This window comes from Ranitomeya imitator, chromosome 1, assembly GCF_032444005.1.
Source record: "Ranitomeya imitator isolate aRanImi1 chromosome 1, aRanImi1.pri, whole genome shotgun sequence".
Taxonomy (NCBI): domain Eukaryota; kingdom Metazoa; phylum Chordata; class Amphibia; order Anura; family Dendrobatidae; genus Ranitomeya; species Ranitomeya imitator.
In genome coordinates this window covers 649,875,702-649,901,041 of record NC_091282.1, presented here as the reverse complement: position 1 = coordinate 649,901,041, position 25,340 = coordinate 649,875,702, and the positions used below count along the sequence as shown (strand labels likewise).

The following is a 25,340-nucleotide window of genomic DNA, read 5'->3' as shown; positions in this document are numbered from 1 at the left end:
CTCACTATGCATCTAGATAAGTTCCTTGGGGCGTCTAGTTTCCAAAATGGGGTCACTTATGGGGGAGCTCCAATTTTTAGGCACACGGGGGCTCTCCAAACGTGACATGGTGTCCGCTAAAGAGTGGAGCCAATTTTTAATTCAAAAAGTCAAATGGCGCTCCTTCCCTTCCAAGCCCTGCCGTGCGCCCAAACAGTGGTTTACCCCCACATATGAGGTATCAGCATACTCAGGACAAATTGTTTAACAACTGTCGTGGTTCAGTTTCTCCTTTTACCATTGGGAAAATAAAAAAAAGTTGCTAAAAGGTAATTTTTGTGACTAAAAAGTTAAATGTTCATTTTTTCCTTCCATGTTGCTTCTGCTGCTGTAAAGTACCTGAAGGGTTAATAAACTTCTTGAATGTGGTTTTGAGTACCTTGAAGGGTGCATTTTTTAGAATGGTGTCACTTTTGGGTATTTTCTGCCATATAGACCCCTCAAACTGACTTCAAATGTAAGGTGGTCCCTAAAAAAAATGGTTTTGTAAATTTCGTTGTAAAAATGAGAAATCGCTGGTCAAATTTTAACCCTTATAACTTCCTAGCAAAAAAAATTTTTGTTTCCAAAATTGTGCTGATGTAAAGTAGACATGTGGGAAATGTTATTTATTAACTATTTTGTGCCACATAACTCTGGTTTAAATAAAAATTCAAAATGTGAAAATTGCGAAATTTTCAAAATTTTCGCCAAATTTCCATTTTTATCACAAATAAACGCAGAATTTATTGACCTAAATTTACCACTAGCATGAAGCCCAATATGTCACGAAAAAACAATCTCAGAACCGCTAGGATCCGTTGAAGCGTTCCTGAGTTATTACCTCATAAAGGGACACTGGTCAGAATTGCAAAAAATGGCAATGTCTTTAAGGTCAAAATAGGCTGGGTCATGAAGGGGTTAAGAAGGAGGGCGCAGCGCATGCACAGCACTGACCCTGGACAGCAGAAGGAGAGGAAGGAGGAGGAAGTGTGGGATGGGGGCCTTGGCAGTGAGTGAGTCGGCTTCTCTGCCATGGAAGAGGGACAGCGTGCAGAGATGCCAGCACTACACACAGTATTAATAATTTCAAATTGACCTCAACACTTATTGGCATGGGTAAATGGATGCTAACCATTCTTCACTACTGTCACTAACTCACTAAAAAATTTATTTGCTGTTTTATGGCTTTTTGTCCCTTTCGTTATGGTTAAGATGTGAGCTCAGATGTCATCTCTCTATCCAGATTCACCCCAAAATGTCTGCTACATTCCATAGCTCTGTTTTTCACAGGCCATGATAGTCTCTCCTGATCGATATGAGATGTGATAGCTGCAAGGCATTACAAGGATGCCCACCCACCCATGCCTGAGTTCATGTGAACCTTCTATGGTTGGTGCAATCCCCTGTATGCTAAATAAGGCAGATGGGATTTATGGCCAAGCGTATTACAAATTGCTCGAATTCACCAGGTCCAGTGAACTAAAGGAAAATTTTACAAATTGATTCACATTATATTTCTTGGCTCATCTACATTCACTTACGGTAAGTTTGCATAGGCCACTTCTTCATGATATATCGCATACTAATTCACATAAAAGTTCCATTTTATTTACAGTATTTTACTTAACCACACAATGTGCTATTTAGGGGACATCTAAGCAGCAAAAATGAATATTCCAAAGGACAATCTTTTTACCAATTCATTAATTCACATTTGATAATGTCTAATTGTATTTGACAGCTTACTGTATTAAACCTTTCATTAAACCAAGTAGTGACAGGTACATTTAAGTAAATGAAAATCAAATTTGTAAGAATTTGCAGAACCCAGTGAATTTGAATAATTTTCAATTCTCTATGCTAGAATCACCTACAATGGCTTCTGCCATTTTGTACATTGCAAACAATTGCATCTGATGAAGAATGATGACACAAGCTTGAGCAGTCTACCTCACAATGCCTTACAGCTGTCACATCACATGGTATAACACATTTAATAATGGGGATCTATCATAGCCTGTATAAAAGTAGAGGCATGGAATGCAGCAGCCATTTTGTGTTGAATCTGGATAGTGAAAATATGTCAATTCTCATAGCTTAGTCATAATACAAATACATAAAACACTGAACTACTTTTGGCAAATTGAATAGCCATAAATCAAATTTTTTCGAAAAATTTGGCAAATCTGGTGAATTCAAAACTTAAAAGATTTGCTCATCCCTAGAGAATAAACTAAAATGTTGCAACAAAATACTATAATTATAAAAAAAAACTTAAATTCAGTGATGAAATGTAAGAGTTGTTAACTGAGAACGTCCAAGAATCATTTTCCTCACACTTTCTTTAACTTCCTTATTTCTTATGCTGTAAATAATGGGGTTAAACATGGGGGTAACCACAGTATAAAGAATGGCCACAGATCTGTCTCGATCTGCAGAGTAGCTCCCCCGAGGACGTAAATACATAAAAACAATGGTGCCATAGTATAGAGAAACTACTGAAAGGTGGGAGGCGCAAGTCGAGAAGGCTTTACGTCTTCCAGTGCTTGAACGCATCCTTATCACAGTTAAAATGATGTGAACATAGGACAGAAGTGTCAACACAAAAGAGCAAAGACCTACAATCCCACCAGAGACATAAACTGCTATTTCATTCATTTCAGTTTCTGTACAGGACAATCGAAAAAGAGGAGGCATCTCACAGAAGTAGTGATTCACATTCTTAGACCTACAGAAAGGCAGCCGGAAAGTGATGAAAGCATAATAAATTGAATTCAGGAAATTTAATGACCATGTTCCGACAGAGAGAAGAAAGCAACGTTTTAAGTTCATGATAGTGTTGTAGTGTAAGGGGTGACAAATGGCCACATATCTATCATAGGCCATGATGGCCAATATAATACACTCAGTGCCTCCCAAAGCTAGGTGGAAATACATCTGAATGGCACATCCCCAGAAAGAGATACTCTTGTCTTCAGCCAATGTACTCATGAGAAGTTTCGGCACAATGGTGGATGAAAAACAGAGGTCTATGAGTGAGAGGTTACTGAGGAAAAAGTACATAGGGGTCTGTAGTCGAGGTTCAGTCCTTACCACTGCAATGATTAAAAGATTCCCTGTTACAGTAACTATATACATTACTAAAAATATCATAAAATATAGAGGTTGAAGCCATGGGTTGGTGGAAAGACCAATCAAGATAAATCTAGATGATGTTTTATTCAAGAATTCCATAACACATGACAGTAGGAACCTAGAAGACACAGAGTCAAGGTCAAAAGTTGCATTCTGGTATATATTTTCTTCAGCTACAGATTTACAAAACTTTGATAATGATATAAACTGAACAACTTAACAAAGTGATCTGAGAATATCTGGAAACCTCGCCATATTTTTGTATTCATTTTAGGGGTTCCTAATATTGCAGGTCATCAAAAACTCATCCTCTAAGGTCACAAAAGTAAGTTATTTTCCCACAGAAGAAACGGCATCAAAAGGTAATTTGTGCCTCACCACTCAGTTGCCTCCTGGTTTCCTCTCTGATTAAGATTACCATATTTGGATAAATTATTATTATTTTTTACAGTTTGTTTTGCGAACACCACAATGGTTAAATCATTCAGGCTAAGATTAAATATACATTTGAAGAATTTGTAATTTCCCTTTTACATGTGTCAATCTTTGCTTTTCTTTTTGGCTCAAGGTATTCCAAGATCAAGGTATCCCAAGATATCCAGTATCTATGGATTTACAACATTTTCTAAATAGCATAAACTCAATAAACTGATAAGAGAGCATCTAGTAACCCAGCCATATTACGAGCTCTTTAAAGGATCCCTAATTGTGGTAATTCAAAAACTCATCATCTAAGGTTGTAAAATGTAGGTATTTTTTCCCAGAAGCAAACAGTATCAAAATATCAATCTTTACCTTTCTTTTTGGCTCAAGGTATCCCAAGATGAGTGATGCAAGATGGCCAGCTTTGAAAAAATAATGTAAGTTGAGCTGTTGGATGCTATACAGTATATCAGTTTAAAATCAGAAAATTAAATTTATAGATAGCTATATCTGTAAAAAAACACATATTTTAATACACATTTAAAAAAGTAAAAAAAAAATTGTAAAGAATTTACAACAAACTCTTTAAAATAGAGCAATTAAATCACTCCTAAAAGCAATGCTTCAAGGAAAACACTTAAAGCGAATCTGTCATCAGGATTTTGCTTAAAATGGTACCTGGGTTGAAGAAATCCATATTGTGGTTGTTTTATGTTTGTTTGTAGTTTCCAGTTAATGAGATTCTCGTGCTTCGGGGTGGCCTGTGGGCAGGGCTTTATTTCGTGCTTTGGCCTCATCTTAATCCTTGTAGGCTGACCGTGACTGTAGTTTACTTAGCAAAATCCTGATGACAGGTTCATTTTAAATAATACTATGAAAATTGAATGTAAATGGCTCCATAAGAACAGAAATTAAGAGAATCTATTTGCTACCATATTGTCATTGTGAGTATTTAGGCTAAAGCAAAAAATACTAAAAATAATTATATAGAATAATTAAAAGCTAAAAATTTGAAAAAGGTAAGTTATGTAATTATGATACTTTAGTACATTACCCAATAGTAATGCCATACATCACCTATGTAGCAATATCTGTAAATATAATCCAGATTTATTAAGATAAAATTATAATTGCTAAAGATCATCAGCCTAAACGAACTGAGCCATCTTTTTTTTATTAATTTTAATACATTTATTTGATAATAATGATTTGAATTTGCCAAATCACCCAGATTTTACCAGGAGATTTTGTGTTGATTTTTTTTGCCTGAAAATTGAATGTTCCTTTGTTATTGTCTGGGATGTGGAGCGACCTTCGGGCATAATAAATGTGAAAAGAAATAATAAAATAACTAATACTCATCTCATCACTCACATCCACTGCTCAATATCCCCCGCAAAGTCCACTGCGCCTGGTCCTACTGCCTCCCAGCTAAAAGTGCTCATCATAAAGTCATAAAGCATGATGTGACGTCACAACAATATTGCCGAGACCTTACAACATGCATGCACAGACACATCCTGGGTCTAGTCACACACTGTGGTGCAGGGTTGCCCTGGGCCTAGTCACCACTGGATGTCCTGGCCTAGTGTGAAAATTCAGCAAACGGTGGCGATAGAAAGATGCATTGATGACTGTTAGGAGAAAAGCAATCAGCAGTGGTGGTTGGAGAGCTAAGTAGTGAGATAAGTATGTATTTTTTTTAACCTTTAGCCTGCCATCTATGTTTCAGTAAAAAGAAATGGGCTGGTAGTAAAAAGGGAGAATACACGGCGCCTCGCAGTGCAATAACTTCAAGATAGGTATGTAAGCCTAGGTCCAGGGTAGTGGAAACCAACCCGACAACTGCTCACTTTAATAAGTTGTGCAGGGAGCAGGAACAACATTTGGAGTCAATGCATATTGTACAGCACAGAGGCACTGCAGTGCTTACCTGACCAGGTCTCAGCAACTAGTGCACTCAGGATGTAGCAAACCCATGTAATACAGTTGGCGGCAATACAGGTGCAAAATACTGATGAGGCAACCACTCACAACCAACCAACTCATGGAGGTGGTGATTGCTTAGTATTAGATAGCACAAAAGGGGCTTGTATAGGGCGCAGGTCACACACAGGTAATGCACAGTGTCTGGCTTACAGCCTATTAATGACGCCCATACTATTAGATCAGGTGGGCTGCCCAGCACTATCTAAATACATCCCATGAGAGCAGAGACCCTAGTTTACAAGGCCACAAATTCTGTGCCTGGCTGTACCCTGAAAAATGAAGTACAAAAAACATATATATAAATAATATATGAGGTATTGGTTGATATTTTGGCCAAGATATGTAAGCTCGCAATCCACGTCAAGGGTCCTAACATTTAAGAGTTCTAACACTAAACTTCATAGAAAAAACACATAAAAAAGAGGACTAAAAAGTCAATGTATTTGTGCATCTGAAGACAAAAATAATCAGCTGCAGCAGCCACTCAGAAGCACTTGTAAGCCAGTCCGGCATTGAAACATGTTGTATGGGACTCTTGGCCTCCCCCTTTATACCTGTTTGTTGCTTATTATATTTGAGTAACAATGTAACAATAAAATTCTCACTTAGCCTACTTCCTATTGAATCCATTTCTCATTCCATCTAGACTTGCTCAACCAGTAGCTCCCAAGATTTCGATATTTTCCTACAGACCTTAGTTCAGCCAATTAGAAAAAAGTCTGCATTCCGGAAAATATATATTTTTTTGTAAAATTTGAGTAGAATTTAATTTTATTCAAATAAATTGCCTAACTCCAACTCCTTGATTTTTGAGAACATGATCCATTGATCATTTAATTGGCTTCTTAATCAGAGCTCTGCGAATCTATTCTTCTCTGTTGAAAACCCTGGATGATCTTCTGATTAGAAAGTTGTTGTGGCATGATGCTAGCATGATGGTGCTATGGGTCTGATAATTAGAGCAGTCAAGTAAGAAGTGGTTCAATGAGCTCTGGTCTGGTGGCTGAAGACAATCAAAGTGGCAGCTAGATTAGGTCCTGCGAATCATTTTGCTCAACTGTAGTCAACAATATTTTTGTAAATTACAATTTAAAAATTATTGTATAAAAACCCAAAAAAAAATTGTAAAAATAATGTTTATTCTGTCCTCTATACAGGAAAAATAATTGTAAATTATAAAACAGGAATACAATCAGATACATAAAATATTTTAATCATTCTTTATATTTTGAACATAGTCAAGTAACACTTATTATTTAAACATAAAATTAGTTTCATTTTTTTCTCATTTAAAATTACATTATTATTGTTTTTTAGATATTATTTTTGTTATGGGTCCAACAAATTTTATTTTTAGATTACATTTTCTTTACCAAAAAATATTTCAAATAGAACTTTTTGTTTCAGATGTGCAATCATCAAAGAGATGAATCCACCAGAAGTTAAAATTTGTTAAATACTGAAATAAAACAATTTTCATTAAAAACAATAAAAAACATAATCAACTGCAACCACTGCGCATAATAAAGAAGGACGGGAACTTACTGTATTTTTTATACATCTGTTAGTCACATATAAACATTTCATCTGGTCAAATAAAATTTTAAGACAGCGATATTTGTGAATTCTTTTTCAATTGTATGGAGAATTACATGGTGAGAGCTCAGTTTCGGTGGGCCAATTGGGCGCCCAGTTCAGCTGAGGTATCTGTGATTGAAAATTAAGATGAATGATGATGGCAGCTCCTGTAGGTTGGAGCAAACGTGAACTCTGCAGTGCTCGCCTTAAATAAAATAGTAATAACATTCTGATTGGTCCCAGAGAAAGCAGTTTTCAAAAAAAATCCCCAGATTTTCCCCTAGATAATAGTTTCCCATGAGCTATATATTATTCTTTTTTGTAAATCCTTAGAAATTAGACTGCAACATTATAATATTTACTTGTAGGAAAATTAAAAGCACATAATAGATTAAGTAAGACATGTCCATTAACAAATAAATCACAATTGTTGATTTAGGAGACATTGGTCAATCTCTTTAACCAGACCAATGCGGGGTAATTTTATCTTATTCCTGACCAGACACTTTTTCGGATTTTATTGTACTTTTTATTATTGTGCTTTTATCGACTTTAAAAAAATTTCCCATTCAGAAAGCCACTTTATTTTGCTGATATTGAGAAAAATGTAAACAATCATAGAAAATATGTGCAAATTTTTCCAATTTTTTCCCGACCACAAAAGAACGCTTAAAAAATTTCAAAATATGTTCTCATTTCAGTTGAAATAATTTTTTTATATTGGAAGCTTTTTTGTTGGAAGCAAGAAACAGCAAATCAAACTGTCCGTACATCTTTTTTTCTTTTGTTTTGTTACTTAGCTATGCTTTTTTTCTACATTTTTTGTATAACTTATATTCTCATTTACTTCACATATTGTTCCCTTCCCCATGAGGAATTTATAAAGCTTTGGGGAGCATTTTAACATGTTAATACATTCCTTTCATTGATGATTTTCTCTGTAACTGGCCATTGTATTATGTGGAGGGCAGTGGAGGCCATCAAACCTTCTGGCAGTCAGAAGGCATCATAATGTGTGAAGAACTGTGGGAGCAACATACTGTGTTGAGCTATGGGGGCCATTATACTGTGTATTGGGGATCTATGGTGACATCATACTGTGCGCTGAGGAACTATGAGGACATAATACTGTGTGGGAGACACCATAAGGGCATCATGCCATGTAGGTATTATACTGTATTGAGGGGTTGTGGGAGACAATGTACTGTTTTGGGAGCCGCTCTGGAAGTATAATCCTGTGTGTGGGGTCATTGGTGAATCAGACTGCTTGAGGGGAACATTAGGGCCTTTATACTGTGATAGATGCACAGTGGTTGCACCATTCACTGGAGTACTGTGGCAGAATTATACTGTGTGGGAGGAACTGTGAGGACATCATGATTTGCTGGAGGCACTGTGAGGTCATCATGCTGTGTGTTGGGATGGAGGATGGTGGGGTTAAATTGTTGGGGAAAATTAACTTTTTTGCCCCCCCACAGATGAGTGTCAGGGGTGATAAAGAAGCATTCCCATTAATATTTTCCTTCATTAACCCCTTAATCCCATATGACGTACTATCCCGTCCAGGTGACCTGGGACTTAATTCCCAGTGACGGGATAGTACGTCATATGCGATCGGCCGCGCTCACGGGGGGAGCGCGGCCGATCGCGGCCGGGTGTCAGCTGCCTATCGCAGCTGACATCCGGCACTATGTGCCAGGAGCGGTCACGGACCGCTCCCGGCACATTAACCCCCGGCACACCGCGATCAAAGATGATCGCGGTGTGCCGGCGTTGCAGGGAAGCATCGCGCAGGGAGGGGGCTCCCTGCGGGCTTCCCTGAGACGATCGGTACACGGTGATGTACTCACCGTGTACCGAGCGTCTTCTCCCTGCAGTCCCCGGATCCAAAATGGCCGCGGGGCTGCATCCGGGTCCTGCAGGGAGCACTTCCGGGTCAGGATCAGGCTGCAGCTGCAGCTCTAATCCTGCCCGGCTGTATGTCAGATCACCGATCTGATAGAGTGCTGTGCACACTGTCAGATTGGTGATCTGTGATGTCCCCCCCTGGGACAAAGTGAAAAAGTAAAAAAAAAAATTTCCACACGTGTAAAAAAAAAAAAAAAATTCCTAAATAAAGAAGAAAAAAAAAAATATTATTCCCATAAATACATTTCTTTATCTAAAAAAAAAACAAAAAAACAATAAAAGTACACATATTTAGTATCGCCGCGTCTGTAATGACCCGACCTATAAAACTGGCCCACTAGTTAACCCCTTCAGTGAACACCGTAAGAAAAAAAAAAAAAAAACGAGCCAAAAAACAACGCTTTATTATCATAACGCTGAACAAAAAGTGGAATAACACGCGATCAAAAAGACGGATATAAATAACCATGGTACCTCTGAAAACGTCATCTTGTCCCGCAAAAAACGAGCCACCATACAGCAACATCAGCAAAAAAATAAAAAAGTTATAGTCCTCAGAATAAAGCGATGCCAAAATAATTATTTTTTCTATAAAATAGCTTTTATCGTATAAAAGCGCCAAAACATAAAAAAAATGATAGAAATGAGGTATCGCTGTAATCGTACTGACCCGACGAATAAAACTGCTTCATCAATTTTACCAAACGCCGAACGGTATAAACGCCTCCCCCAAAAGAAATTCATGAATAGCTGGTTTTTGGTCATTCTGCCTCACAAAAAATCGGAATAAAAAGCGATCAAAAACTGTCACATGTCCAAAAATGTAACCGATAAAAACGTCAACTCGTCCCGCAAAAAACAAGACCTCACATGACTCTGTGGACCAAAATATGGAAAAATTATAGGTCTCAAAATGTGGAGACGCAAAAACTTTTTTGCTATAAAAAGCGTCTTTTAGTGTGTGACGGCTGCCAATCATAAAAATCCGATATAAAAAACGCTATAAAAGTAAATCAAACCCCCCTTCATCACCCCCTTAGTTAGGCTAGGTTCACATTGCGTTAATGGGTTAACACTAACGGATAGCGTTGCACGGCGAAAATGTCACAATTAACGCCGCGCAACGGGTCCGTTAGCACAACCATTGACAGCAATGTGATTTTCGGGTGTAGCGCATCGCTAGAGCGTGCCATTTTCGGCTCGCGCTAGCAAGGTGCCGTTCTTTTGTGGCGCGCCGCGGACGCTGCTTGCAGCGTCCGCGGCGCGCCCGAGGTCCGATCCCCGATCTTCCAGAGCGGGGACGTTAACGCGACCACTAAACACGACACCTAAAAAGACATTGCGTTAGCGCAATCCGCTAGCGCTAAACGGATTTCCCTAACGCAAAGTGAACCTAGCCTTAGGGAAAAATAATAAAATTAAAAAAAATGTATTTATTTCCATTTTCCCATTAGGGTTAGGGCTAGGGTTAGGGCTAGGGTTAGGGTTAGGGCTAGGGTTAGGGCTAGGGTTAGGGTTTGGATTACATTTACGGTTGGGATTAGGGTTGGGATTAGAATTAGGGGTGTGTCAGGGTTAGGTGTGTGGTTAGGGTTACAGTTGGGATTAGGGTTAGGGGTGCGTTTGGATTAGGGTTTCATTTATAATTGGGCGGTTTCCACTGTTTAGGCACATCAGGGGCTCTCCAAACGCGACATGGCGTCCGATCTCAATTCCAGCCAATTCTGCATTGAAAAAGTAAAACAGTGCTCCTTCACTTCCGAGCTCTCCCATGCGCCCAAACAGGGGTTTACCCCAACATATGGGGTATCATCGTACTCGAGACAAATTGGACAACAGCTTTTTGGGTCCAAGTTCTCTTGTTATCCTTGGGAAAATAAAAATTTGGGGGGCTAAAAATCATTTTTGTGGGGAAAAAAAAGGATTTTTTATTTTCACGGCTCTGCGTTGTAAACTGTAGTGAAACACTTGGGGGTTCAAAGTTTTCACAACACATCTAGATAAGTTCCTTGAGAGGTCTAGTTTCTAATATGGGGTCACTTGTGGGGGGTTTGTACTGTTTGGGTACATCAGGGGCTCTGCAAATGCAACGTGACTCCTGCAGACCAATCCATCTAAGTCTGCATTCCAAATGGCGCTCCTTCCCTTCTGAGCTCTGCCATGCGCCCAAACAGTGGTTCCCCCCCACATATGGGGTATCAGCGCACTCAGGAAAAATTGGACAACAACTTTTGGGGTCCAATTTATTCTGTTACCCTTGTAAAAATACAAAGCTGGGGGCTAAAAAATCATTTTTGTGAAAAAAAAAAAGAATTTTTATTTTCACGGCTCTGCGTTATAAACTGTAGTGAAACACTTAGGGGTTCAAAGTTCTCACAACACATCTAGATACGTTCCTTGGGAGGTCTAGTTTCTAATATGGGGTCACTTGTGGGGGGTTTGTACTGTTTGGGTACATCAGGGGCTCTGCAAATGCAACGTGACTCCTGCAGACCAATCCATCTAAGTCTGCATTCCAAATGGCGCTCCTTCCCTTCCGAGCTCTGCCATGCGCCCAAACAGTGGTTCCCCCCCACATATTGGGTATCAGCATACTCAGGACAAATTGTACAACAACTTTTGGGGTCCAATTTATTCTGTTACCCTTGTGAAAATACAAAACTGGGGCTAAAAAATAATTTTTGTGAAAAAAAAAAAAATTATTTTAACGGCTCTGCGTTATAAACTGTAGTGAAACACTTGGGGGTTCAAAGCTCTCAAAACACATCTAGATAAGTTCCTTAGGGGGTCTAGTTTCCAAAATGGTGTCACTTGTGGGGGGTTTTAATGTTTAGGCACATCAGGGGCTCTCCAAACCAACATGGCGTCCCATCTTAATTCCAGTCAATTTTGCTTCGAAAAGTCAAATGGCGCTCCTTCCCTTCCGAGCTCTGCCATGCGCCCAAACAGTGGTTTACCCCCACATATGGGGTATCGTCGCACTCAGGACAAATTGCACAACAACTTTTGTGGTCTAATTTCTTCTCTTACCCTTGGGAAAATAAAAAATTGGTGGCGAAAAGATCATTTTTGTGAAAAAATATGATTTTTTATTTTTACGGCTCTGCATTATAAACTTCTGTGAAGCACTTGTTGGGTCAAAGTGCTCACCACACCTCTAGATAAGTTCCTTTCAGGGGTCTACTTTCCAAAATGGTGTCACTTGTGTGTATTTCAATGTTTAGGCACACCAGGGGCTCTCCAAACGCAACATGGCATCCCATCTCAATTCCAGTCAATTTTGCATTGAAAAGTAAAATGGCGCTCCTTCCCTTCCGAGCTCTGCCATGCGCCCAAACAATGGTTTACACCCATATATGGGGTATCAGCGTACTCAGGACAAATTGGACAACAATTTTTGAGGTCCAATTTCTTCTCTTACTCTTGGGAAAATAAAAAATTGGGGGCGAAAAGATCATCTTTGTGAAAAAATATGATTTTTTATTTTTACGGCTCTGCATTATATACTTCTGTGAAGCAATTGGTGGGTCAAAGTGGTCACCACACATCTAGATAAGTTCCTTAGGGTGTCTACTTTCCAAAATGGTGTCATTTGTGGGGGGTTTCAATGTTTAGGCACATGAGGGGCTCTCCAAACGCAACATGGCGTCCCATCTCAATTCCTGTCAATTTTGCATTGAAAAGTCAAATGGCGCTCCTTTCCTTCCGAGCTCTGCCATGCGCCCAAACAGTGGTTTACCCCCACATATGGGGTGTCAGCGTACTCAGTACAGATTGTACAACAACGTTTGGGGTCCATTTTATCCTGTTACCCTTGGTAAAATAAAACAAATTGGAGCTGAAATAAATTTTGTGTGAAAAAAAGTTAAATATTCATTTTTATTTAAACATTCCAAAAATTCCTGTGAAACCCCTGAAGGGTTAATAAACTTCTTGAATGTGGTTTTGAGCACCTTGAGGGGTGCAGTTTTTAGAATGGTGTCACACTTGGGTATTTTCTATCATATAGACCCCTCAAAATGACTTCAAATGAGATATGGTCCCTAAAAAAAAATGGTTCTGTAAAAATGAGAAATTGCTGGTCAAATTTAACCCTTATTTCTCCCTAACAAAAAAAAATTTTGGTTCCAAAATTGTGCTGATGTAAAGTAGACATGTGGGAAATGTTACTTATTAAGTATTTTGCGTGACATATCTCTGTGATTTAAGGGCATAAAAATTTAAAGTTGGAAAATTGCGAAATTTTCTAAATTTTCGCCAAATTTCCATTTTTTTCACAAATAAACGCAAGTTATATCGAATAAATGTTACCACTAAAATGAAGTACAATATGTCACAAGAAAACAATGTCAGAATCGCCAAGATCCGTTGAAGCGTTCCAGAGTTATAACCTCATAAAGGGACAGTGGTCAGAATTGTAAAAATTGGCCCGGTCATTAACGTGCAAACCACCCTCGGGGCTTAAGGGGTTAAATGTGTTTATATGTGAATGATGTGTAGTGTTAGTGCATTAATATACTCACCCACTGCCGCTCTCTCTGAAATCCAGTGCTGTTCTGCTCCACTTCTCAGTTCTCAGCTCTCCTATCAGTGATTAGTGATTACCTTAAATGACTGGAAATTCCTTTTGATGGTAAAATAAAATTTACCTGTTGGCATGGACCCTTCCTTACTCGACTACTGTTTTACAGCACTAGAAATAGGAGAGAAAAAATATCTAATCTGCCAAAGGTTATTGGTAGAGTTGGAGGGTGTTGATTAGTAGGGCTTGGTCCATCAGCCACATTAGTAATCTGTGGCTGATAGATGGAAACTCTGAGAGCTGCCTTCTACCTGAGGACATTCATGGCTGTTCTTTTGATTCAGCTGGATTATGCAGAGGTATATATAGATTTTCTGGCACCTCGGGCAAGAACTCAGTTTGGTGCCCCCTCCCTCCCAAGCACATACGGGATGTGTATACTTAGTCACATGCCAATGACCTGCTCTGCCTAATTCAATGTTCAGTGAAAAACTGAGAAGCAGGAAAAGCAGCTCATTATCGCGTGAACGTAAATATGAAAATCGCATGTGAGTGAAGTGGTGATGATGACTACTGGTACCAGCAAGCAGAGCTGAATCATGACAGTGAAGATATTACAGGTTGTTAGGATTGGCTACAGGGCTTCATTTTATAATTAAAGGGTGCATCCAGGTTGGAGATGAAAGTTTTCAGTCACTATAGGTGGCTGCAGGCTTCTGAGTTCTTCCAGTGCATGCAGTGCACACTTTTAGGATTCTCCCTTGTACAAGTATGTGATTTGTATACTTCTGGCGACATTCCTTCTAGATGTGTCCGGCCTCACTCAATTCATTTTCATTGAGTGAGGCCATGTCTACTTAGCACGTGACCGCATGTATACAAATCACTGGCACCAGACAAATATGACAGCATACAGTGCACATTGTGAGAATTCAGAAGTCTGCAATCACATAGAATGACTGCAGACTCATCAAAAACCAGGTCAACCCCTGTTAAGAGTCGAGTTTCCTCTGCTGCACAGGGGGAATCTTGATCCGTGTCTGCTGCGGTCTCCCATTCTGCATCAGCCGCAGTGCAGCCTGCTCAGCGGAGACGTCGCTCCCAGCGTCTCACTGAGACTGATACTGTGCAAAGGGTTACTACTGCCTCTCCAGGCTCTGCTATTGTACCCTGCACTGATCTGCGGCGAGCAGGCTTTTCTGGGACTAAGTCCTGCTTTGCACACACTGAGCATGCCCAGGGCAAGATCTCTCAGTGGAGATCTAGGGTCACATGCTCAGGTACTGCAGCAACTCCATTGGTCCTTCTCTTAAGGCCCTGTACGTTCTGCAACTATTTAAGGCTCGCATGGCCGCACAGCCATGCGCTAGTATCAAATGTGTTTTGGCTTATGCCAGTGGATACTATACCACTCCGTTCTTATGTGGTGTGAAGCTGTAGGATTGGGAATGTACACTCAGGCAGGCAGCTAGCGTCAGTGGGGGCAATTAGCCGTTGGCTTAGCATCTGGTTCCTTCATGTGTGCGGTTAGCACAGAAGAGTTCCAGAGCAAGCACAACCCAAGTTAGGGTTTTAGTTTTGTGTACAGTGCGACTCTGTGAGGCAACAGAGTTCGCTATCAGTTCACACGGGGTGAAACTTAACCCACGTGTGAGCTCAGAGTCCATCCGCCCTTACTTAGCAGCAGATATCTCTGCACGGTGGATCCCGGGCTGCGAACGCACCTTGTAGCTATCTACCTATTACTCGGTGCGTTCCGCTAGCCCTAACAACCCATTTAACCCCTTAATGGCTGCCGATAAGTAAGGCTCCAGGTTCAGTGAAAACAGCCGTTGCCCTAACTCAGACTGGATAGCTGTCCACATCTCTTGAGCTATGTGGGTGCGATCTCTAAGTCATTTCAATTTGAACACTGCCTGATTGTGGTGAGCCATGGCTGCACAGTACAGAGGTGAGGGGGAGTCTATCTGCACTGATGGAACGCGTGTCTAATTAAGGTAGAGGTTGATTACACAGTTTGAGACCCTAGAGGAGGTGGAGTAGCCAGAAAAAATGGAGGATGAGTTAAATACAGACGTTTGTCCTGCAAGCTTTGGGGATTCAAAGACTTGTGGAGCAACCCTTGACCACCTGCTCTCACACCCACCAGAGTAACCTAGCGTCTAGTCAGTCAGATGTGATGCCTCTGCCCATGTTTGCTTGTCCAGAAGTCAGTTGTAAAATGCAAACCTGACAGACATAGATTTCTTTAGGGAATGGGTGATGTTGTCTGTGACTTGCTGGTGTAGTGCAGGCACAGTTTTCTTAGAGAACTAGCGGACTGCGATGGCCATCAACTTTGTAAAACCGTCTGTATCCACCAGTCGGAAAGTCAGCATTTATGTGGCCAACAGATTGTAGATGTACAGATTTAAGCTCTTAGCTTTGGCATGCATATGAGAAAACATTATTTTACTTGACCACAACTGCATGACCGAGGGCTGGCTCCTGTGCTCAAAGAGTGTGGAGTACAGAGAACAGGACAAACTGCTGGACTGTGAGTGAGGTGCTGGCGGAGAAGTTATGGTGGATTAAGAAAGATGTGTTGTGCTAGGTGACACAAAAGCAGCAGTCATGTCCACTTCCATAACAGTTAACGGACTATCACTCACTCCAACTGTAGGGGGTAAACAAGTGGAGTTTCTGTGGCCAGAGACATGTGTGAGAAGACGTAGCATGATGGAAGAAGATGTAATTGATTGGACTAACGGTAGTTGCCGAGGCCCTTTAGTCTGCATTTTAGCGCTGTGAGATTTCCACACTAAGGCTTGTTAACCCCTTCATGACCCAGCCTATTTTGACCTTAAAGACCTTGCCGTTTTTTGCAATTCTGACCAGTGTCCCTTCATGAGGTAATAACTCAGGAACGCTTCAATGGATCCTAGCGGTTCTGAGATTGTTTTTTCGTGACATATTGGGCTTCATGTTAGTGGTAAATTTAGGTCAATAAATTCTGTGTTTATTTGTGATAAAAACGGAAATTTGGCGAAAATTTTGAAAATTTCGCAATTTTCACATTTTGAATTTTTATTCTGTTAAACCAGAGAGTTATGTGACACAAAATAGTTAATAAATAACATTTCCCACACGTCTACTTTACATCAGCACAATTTTGGAAACAACATTTTTTTTTGCTAGGAAGTTATAAGGGTTAAAATTTGACCAGCGATTTCTCATTTTTACAACGAAATTTACAAAACCATTTTTTTTAGGGACCACCTCACATTTGAAGTCAGTTTGAGGGGTCTATATGGCTGAAAATACCCAAAAGTGACACCATTCTAAAAACTGCACCCCTCAAGGTGCACAAAACCACATTCAAGAAGTTTATTAACCCTTCAGGTGCTTCACAGCAGCAGAAGCAACATGGAAGGAAAAAATGAACATTTAACTTTTTAGTCACAAAAATGATTTTTCAGCAACAATTTTTTTATTTTCCCAATGGTAAAAGGAGAAACTGAACCACGTACGTTGTTGTCCAATTTGTCCTGAGTACGCTGATACCTCATATGTGGGGGTAAACCACTGTTTGGGCGCACGGCAGGGCTTGGAAGGGAAGGAGCGCCATTTGACTTTTTGAATGAAAAATTGGCTGCACTCTTTAGCGGACACCATGTCACATTTGGAGAGCCCCCGTGTGCCTAAAAATTGGAGCTCCCCCACAAGTGACCCCATTTTGGAAACCAGACGCCCCAAGGAACTTATCTAGATGCATAGTGAGCCCTTTAAACCCCCAGGTGCTTCACAAATTGATCCGTAAAAATGAAAAAGTACTTTTTTTTCACAAAAAAATTCTTTTAGCCTCAATTTTTTCATTTTCACATGGACAACAGGATAAAATGGATCCTAAAATTTGTTTGGCAATTTCTCCTGAGTACACCGATACTTCACATGTGGGGGTAAACCACTGTTTGGGCACATGGTAAGGCTCGGAAGGGAAGGAGCGCCATTTGACTTTTTGAATGAAAAATTATCTCCATCGTTAGCGGACACCATGTCGCGTTTGGAGAGACCCTGTGTGCTTAAACATTGGAGCTCCCCCACAAGTGACCCCATTTTGGAAACTGGACCCCCCAAGGAACTTATCTAGATGCCTAGTGAGCACTTTAAACCCTCAGGTGCTTCACAAATTGATCCGTAAAAATGAAAAAGTACTTTTTTTTCACAAAAAATTTATTTTCGCCTCAATTTTTTCATTTTCACATGGGCAATAGGATAAAATGGACCCTAACATTTGTTGAGCAATTTCTCCCGAGTACGCCGATACCTCATATGTGGGGGTAAACCACTGTTTGGGCACACGGCAGGGCTCGGAAGGGAAGGCGCGCCTTTTAACTTTTTGAATGGAAAATTAGCTCCAATTGTTAGCAGACACCATGTCGCATTTGGAGAGCCCCTGTGTGCCTATGCAATGGAGCTCCCCCACAAGTGACCCCATTTTGGAAACTAGACCCCCCAAGGAACTTATCTAGATGCATACTGAGCACTTTAAACCCCCAGGTGCTTCACAGAAGTTTATAATGCAGAGCCATGAAAATAAAAAATAATTTTTCTTTTCTCAAAAATGATTTTTTAGCCTGGAATTTCCTATTTTGCCAATAGTAATAGGAGAAATTGGACCACAAATGTTGTTGTCCAGTTTGTCCTGAGTATGCAGATACCCCATATGTGGGGGTAAACCACTGTTTGGGCGCACGGCAGGGCTCAGAAGGGAAGGCACGCCATTTGGCTTTTTAAATGGAAAATTATCTCCAATCATTAGCGGACACCATGTCGCGTTTGGAGAGCCCCTGTGTGCCTAAACATTGGAGATCCCCCACAAATTACCCCATTTTGGAAACTAGACCCCCAAAGGAACTAATCTAGATGTGTAGTGAGCACTTTGAACCCTCAAGTGCTTCACAGAAGTTTATAACGCAGAGCCATGAAAAAAAAAAAAAAATTATTTTCTCAAAAATGAATTTTAGCCCGCAATTTTTTATTTTCCCAAGGGTAACAGGAGAAATTTGACCCCAAAAGTTGTTGTCCAGTTTCTCCTGAGTACGCTGATACCCCATATGTGGGGGTAAACCACTGTTTAGGCACATGCTGGGGCTCGGAATTGAAGTAGTGACGTTTTGAAATGCAGACTTTGATGGAATGCTCTGTGGGCGTCACGTTGCGTTTGCAGAGCCCCTGATGTGGCTAAACAGTAGAAACCCCCCACAAGTGACCCCATTTTGGAAACTAGACCCCGAAAGGAACTTATCTAGATGTGAGGTGAGCACTTTGAACCCCCAAGTGCTTCACAGAAGTTCATAACACAGAGCAGTGAAAATAATAAATACGTTTTCTTTCCTCAAAAATAATTTTTTAGCCCAGAATTTTTTATTTTCCCAAGGGTTACAGGAGAAATTGGACCACAAAAGTTGTTGTTCAGTTTCTCCTGAGTACGCTGATACCCCATGTGTGGGGGTAAACCACTGTTTGGGCACACGTGGGGGCTCAGAAGGGAAGTAGTGACTTTTGAAATGCAGACTTTGATGGAATGGTCTGCGGGCGTCACATTGCGTTTGCAGAGCCCCTGGTGTGCCTAAACAGTAGAAACCCCCCACAAGTGACCCCATTTTGGAAACTAGACCCCCAAAGGAACTTATCTAGATGTGTGGTGAGCACTTTCAACCCCCAAGTGCTTTACAGAAGTTTATAACGCAGAGCCGTGAAAATAATAAATACGTTTTCTTTCCTCAAAAATAATTTTTTAGCCCAGAATTTTTTATTTTCCCAAGGGTTACAGGAGAAATTGGACCACAAAAGTTGTTGTCCAGTTTCTCCTGAGTACGCTGATGCCCCATGTGTGGGGGTAAACCACTGTTTGGGCACACGTGGGGGCTCAGAAGGGAAGTAGTGACTTTTGAAATGCAGACTTTGATGGAATGGTCTGCGGGCGTCACGTTGCGTTTGCAGAGCCCCTGGTGTGCCTAAACAGTAGAAACCCCCCACAAGTGACCCCATTTTGGAAACTAGACCCCCCAAGGAACTTATCTAGATATGTGGTGAGCACTTTGAACCCCCAAGTGCTTCACAGACGTTTACAACGCAGAGCCGTGAAAATAAAAAATCATTTTTCTTTCCTCAAAAATGATGTTTTAGCAAGCAATTTTTTATTTTCTCAAGGGTAACAGGAGAAATTGGACCCCAGTAATTGTTGCGCAGTTTGTCCTGAGTATGCTGGTACCCCATATGTGGGGGTAAACCACTGTTTGGGCACACGTCGGGGTTCGGAAGTGAGGGAGCACCATTTGAATTTTTGAATACAAGATTGGCTGGAATCAATGGTGGCGCCATGTTGCGTTTGGAGACCCCCTGAAGTGCCTAAACAGTGGAAACCCCTCAATTCTACCTCCAACACACCCCTAACCCTTATCCCAACTGTAGCCGTAACCCTAATCACAACCCTAACCCCAACACACCACTAACCACAACCCTAACCCCAACACACCCCTAACCCTAACCACAACCCTAATTCCAACCCTAACCCTAAGGCTATGTGCCAACGTTGCGGATTCGTATGAGATTTTTCAGCATCATTTTTGAAAAATCCGCGGGTAAAAGGCACTGCGTTTTACCTGTGGATTTACCGTGGATTTCCAGTGTTTTTTGTGCAGATTTCACCTGTGGATTCCTATTGAGGAACAGGTGTAAAACGCTGCGGAATCCGCACAAAGAATTGGCATGCTGCGGAAAATACAACGCAGCGTTCCCGCGCGGTATTTTCTGCACCATGGGCACAGCGGATTTGGTTTTCCATATGTTTACATGGTACTGTAAACCTGATGGAACACTGCTGCGGATCCGCAGCGGCCAATCCGCACCGTGTGCACATAGCCTAATTCTAAAGGTATGTGCACACGCTGCGGAAAACGCTGCGGATCCGCAGCAGTTTCCCATGAGTTTACAGTTCAATGTGAACCTATGGGAACCAAAAATCTCTGTACACATGCTGCGGAAAAACTGCACGGAAACGCAGCGGTTTACATTCCGCAGCATGTCACTTCTTTCTGCGGATTCCGCAGCGGTTTTACAACTGCTCCAATAGAAAATCGCAGTTGTAAAACCGCAGTGAAATGCGCAGAAAAACCGCGGTAAATCCACGATAAATCGGCAGCGGTTTAGCACTGTGGATTTTTGAAATCCGCTGCGGAAAAATCCGCATAGGACCAGAATACGTGTGCACATACCGAAACCCTAACCCTAGCCCTAACCCTACCCCTAACCCTACCCCTAACCCTACCCCTAACCCTACCCCTAACCCTAGCCCTAACCCTACCCCTAACCCTACCCCTAACCCTAACCCTACCCCTAACCCTACCCCTAACCCTAGTTCTTACCCCAACCTTAGTGAAAAAAAAAAATTCTTTATTTTTTTTATTGTCCCTATCTATGGGGGTGACAAAGGGGGGGGGGTCATTTACTATTTTTTTTATTTTGATCACTGAGATAGGTTATATCTCAGTGATCAAAATTCACTCTGGAACGAATCTGCCGACTGGCAGATTCGGCGGGCGCAATGCACATGCGCCCGCCATTTTGGAAGATGGCGGCGCCCAGGAAAGAAGAGGGACGGACCTCGGGCGGCCAGGTAAGTATAGGGGGGGAGATCAGGGCACGGGGGGGGCGTCGGAGCACGGGGGGGTGGATCGGATCATGGGGGGGGGTGGATCGGAACACGGGAGGGAGGATTGGAGCACGGGGAAGGATTGGAGCACGGGGTGAGGGATCGCTGTGCGGGGGGGTGGATCGGAGCACGGGGGGGTCGCTGTGTGCGGGGGGGGGGATCGGAGTGCGGGGGGGTTTGATTGGAGCTCGGGGGGTGTGATTGGTGCACGGGGAAGCGGACAGGAGGACGGGGGAGCGGAGCACAGGACGGAGGGGAGCGGACCACAGATCGGGGGGCTGGGGGGGCGATCGGAGGGGTGGGGTGGGTGCACATAAGTGTTTCCAGCCATGGCCGATGATATTGCAGCATCGGCCATGGCTGGATTGTAATATTTCACCAGTTTTTTAGGTGAAATATTACAAATCGCTCTGATTGGCAGTTTCACTTTCAACAGCCAATCAGAGCGATCGTAGCCACGAGGGGGTGAAGCCACCCCCCCTGGGCTAAACTACCACTCCCCCTGTCCCTGCAGATCGGGTGAAATGGGAGTTAACCCTTTCACCCGGCCTGCAGGGACGCGATCTTTCCATGACGCATATGCTGCGTCATGGGTCGGAATGGCACCGACTTTCATGACGCAGCGTATGCGTCAAAGGTCGGGAAGGGGTTAATCACGCATGTTCCAGTTCATGCATGTAGTTAAATTATTCCAATTTTTTCCAATACTGAGGTTTTTTTTGCAAATTTGGCATATAAAAAAAGATTCAGGCTAGGCAACCCTTGTTGCTCCTGCAAACTGCAGAATCGCAGTGGTGCTGACCACAGCCAGAGTTGGGACTGATTATGGAGTGCTTGTCGTGGTTGCATCACTTTGTGTCTGTGTGGGAATCTGCAATGTAACCTCCTCATCTTACTCCTCATCCACCTCCTCTGCTCAGTGACTCAGCTGTGTACCTCTGGGTTCACACCAAATGGGAGCTACAACCTCATTGTCACCCTCTCTGCTCTCACACTCCTCACTCTGAGAGCCACCCTCCTCCTCTTCCTGCCCTGACACCACAGTACAGCCTCGTGTGCCTCTGATATCTGAGACTCATCAGGATCACGTCCACACCCTGTGGTTAATGTCTGGTGATGAGGGTCTGGATTCTGTTCAGACCCTACTTTGTCTGGGCCCGGCTCCAACATGAAATATTGATGCAGATGCATTCCTCCTCTGGATTCTGTGAATCTTCGAAACAGAGCTCTGTGCCCATGGAATAAAATGTGTGAACAGCTCTGCAGAATAGCCCATCTGTGGTTCCCCATCAGTCAGTTGGGCATTTGGAAATGTGTAACGCAGGGAGAAACAAAGGTGATTGGGGGGGGCACCTCTGAGGATTGCCCTGTGTGTGATGCTAAGGTGGAGGAAGATAAGAGGGCACTTGATGCTGCACTTACCATCCACTGAAGCACATGCCCTTTCTGGCAAAGAAAGAGAGTCGACTTGCCCGTCCAGTAACAGATGTTATTAGTGGTCTTTGGATAGGAGATGGTGTTTGTTCACTTGAGCTTTCATTAAGATTAGCACCTAGCCCACGTGCATGTTGAACACCAGGCCTATTCCAACTTCCACCATGACCTCGCTTTTTCCCAGTCATGTTCTGTGTAACCTTCCGCTCTTGTAACCTGCTGTTTCATGACCTTAGGCCCACAGCTGTCAGTCACTTGTCACTAAATGAACAATCACTATTTATTTTCTTAAATAGTGTGCCTGAACAAAACTGATATATTTAATGATTTTAAAGGGTAAATCTGACCTTCTGATTTGTCAATGAAACATAGTTTCATCACAAACAATTTGAATTAGCTAATTAAGCCTCATGGCTGCACCCCAATATTAGGCCTAACTATTTTTAAGCATCAAATAAGGTAATGGGGAAGTTATATGCCATAAAAATATTTCAATTTTGTTAATGTTCAATTAAGACAATGAAAAATGTTTAAAACATTTGTGTTTACACATGTTGTAGAAGGGGACAAAAGTGCAACAAAAGCAACCACTTTGAGGAATACAGTAATATCATACTATGGTATATCAGTACAATATACAAAAGATTTTTAAAAGTTTTGACAATATAAGGAGCTGAAATATATGAATATCAAAAATATTCAGGAGCAAATAAAATCAAGCTGTGATGTTGTGGATGGTTTCTGCAACCTGATTGGCTGCGAGAATCAACAAACATAAAGTTAAGGAAAAAACAAGAGCATGCCACTACTCTCACCTCTCCACACCCTCCATTCATCAAACACGTCCCACTGTACCCCTCCTCATAATACAACACCACTATTCTGGCCAAAGTAATAACAAAAGCATTAGTGGAAACTCGATGATTTACCGAACTGTGACTGAATATTGCCAACTTTGAGTAAAAATGTTTGTGAAACCAAACACATATCAGCATGTGCTATGTTCCCTCATTTCTATGGGTGATGGTGACATATTCCATATTTATCCATTCTTAAAGTACAACCTATTAAGAGTCTGGATGTTGGCTGGACAGGCATGAGAAATTGTCTCTTCAGAACTCACCATAAGTTTTCAGTTGGGGTCAGATTAGGAGACACTTGGCCACATATTTACTGTTACCCTCTTCTTCAGAAATGCAACACGTGTGTTTTGGATTATTGTCATGTTGGAAACATGCACGCCTACCAAGGGCACAGAGTGATGGTGGAATCTTTAACTATAGAGCAGTACACCTGAGAATTCATGATACCATCATGATTAGTGTTGAGCGATACTTTCCGATATTTGAAAGTATCGGTATCGGATGGTATCAGCCGATACCGGCAAAATATCGGATCTCGCCGATACCGAGTTCCGACACCAATACAAGTCAATGGGACACAAATACCGGAATGTATCCTCGATGGTTCCCAGGGTCTGAAGGAAAGGAAACTCTCCTTCAGGCCCTGGGATCCATATTAATGTAAAAAATAAAGAATAAAAATAAAAAATATGGCTATACTCACCCCTCCGAAGAACCCTGGCAGTCACCGCTGCAAGCGTCCGCCTCTGTTCCTGAGAATTGCAGAGAGTGAAGGACCTTCGATGACATCGCGGTCTGACCGCTCACGTGACCGCTCACCTGACCGTGACGTCACCGAAGGTCCTTCACTCACTACAGTCTCAGGAACGGAGGCAGACGCTCACAGCGGTGACAGTCAGGGTCCTTCGGAGGGGTGAGTATAGCCATATTTTTTATTTTTATTCTTTATTTTTTACATTAATATGGATCCCAGGGCCTGAAGGAGAGTTTCCTCTCCTTCAGACCCTTGGAACCACACGCACCGCACACTCCGATACCGATTTCCGATATCACAAAAATATCGGAACTCGGTATCGGAATTTCGATACAGCAAGTATCGGCCGATACCCGATACTTGCAGTATCGGTATGCTCATCACTAATCATGATACATATCTCCCTGACACCAGCACCACTCATGCACCCCACATAAGGATTCTGCCTCCACCAGGTCTCAATGTGAGCACTGTGCATTTTTCTCAATTCATTTTTCTAAATGCACGGTGCCTATTCTTTTGTCATTTTTCACTTTATTTTAATTTCAAATTTTTATATACTTGGCAATTCCAACAATGTGCTCTACATTTTTTTAATTATTAGATTTTGTTTTATTTATAGGAAGGGATAAAAAACATGGTTTGATTTTTTTTGTACCTTTTTTATGCAACAATTTGAATATTTTTCTAAAAAAATATGTTTTATATTGTCTTTAATGATCTTAGGGTCCTTGAACATGCACTAACAATCACACCTGAAATAGTCATGCAATGCAGTCTATTGTAACCCTTGCATTCTTCTTTGAATCCCTGCAAGAGAAAGAAAGATTGCAAACACAGGGCTTCTCTGTAGGATCACAGCTGCTATGTCTAACTACTGATATCCCACAATTTTGTCTTACCGCTTAGATGCTGTGGTCGATATTGAATGAGACATCTCAGGAGTTAAACTGCCGCAAACACAGTTCTGATTTTTGTAGTCAGTGTTATAAAAGACTCACTATATATGGTGCCATC

General features: G+C 41.6%; 1 protein-coding gene across 1 annotated transcript; it reads right to left on the bottom strand.

The window, feature by feature from the left end:
* Positions 1-2,233: 2,233 nt before the first annotated feature.
* Positions 2,234-7,262, bottom strand: LOC138658003 (olfactory receptor 1L4-like). Its single transcript, XM_069745587.1, has 3 exons — positions 7,114-7,262; positions 3,952-4,089; positions 2,234-3,274 (listed from the first exon to the last, which is right to left on the bottom strand). Exon 3 carries the CDS (start codon positions 3,253-3,255, stop codon positions 2,302-2,304), a length of 954 nt encoding a protein of 317 aa, XP_069601688.1. The 5' UTR covers positions 3,256-3,274; positions 3,952-4,089; positions 7,114-7,262; the 3' UTR covers positions 2,234-2,301.
* Positions 7,263-25,340: the final 18,078 nt, after the last annotated feature.

Bases quoted from the DNA above. Each gene is read 5' to 3' on its own strand.
- LOC138658003 (XM_069745587.1), bottom strand. From the start codon at position 3,255: ATGGAATTCTTGAATAAAACATCATCTAGATTTATCTTGATTGGTCTT.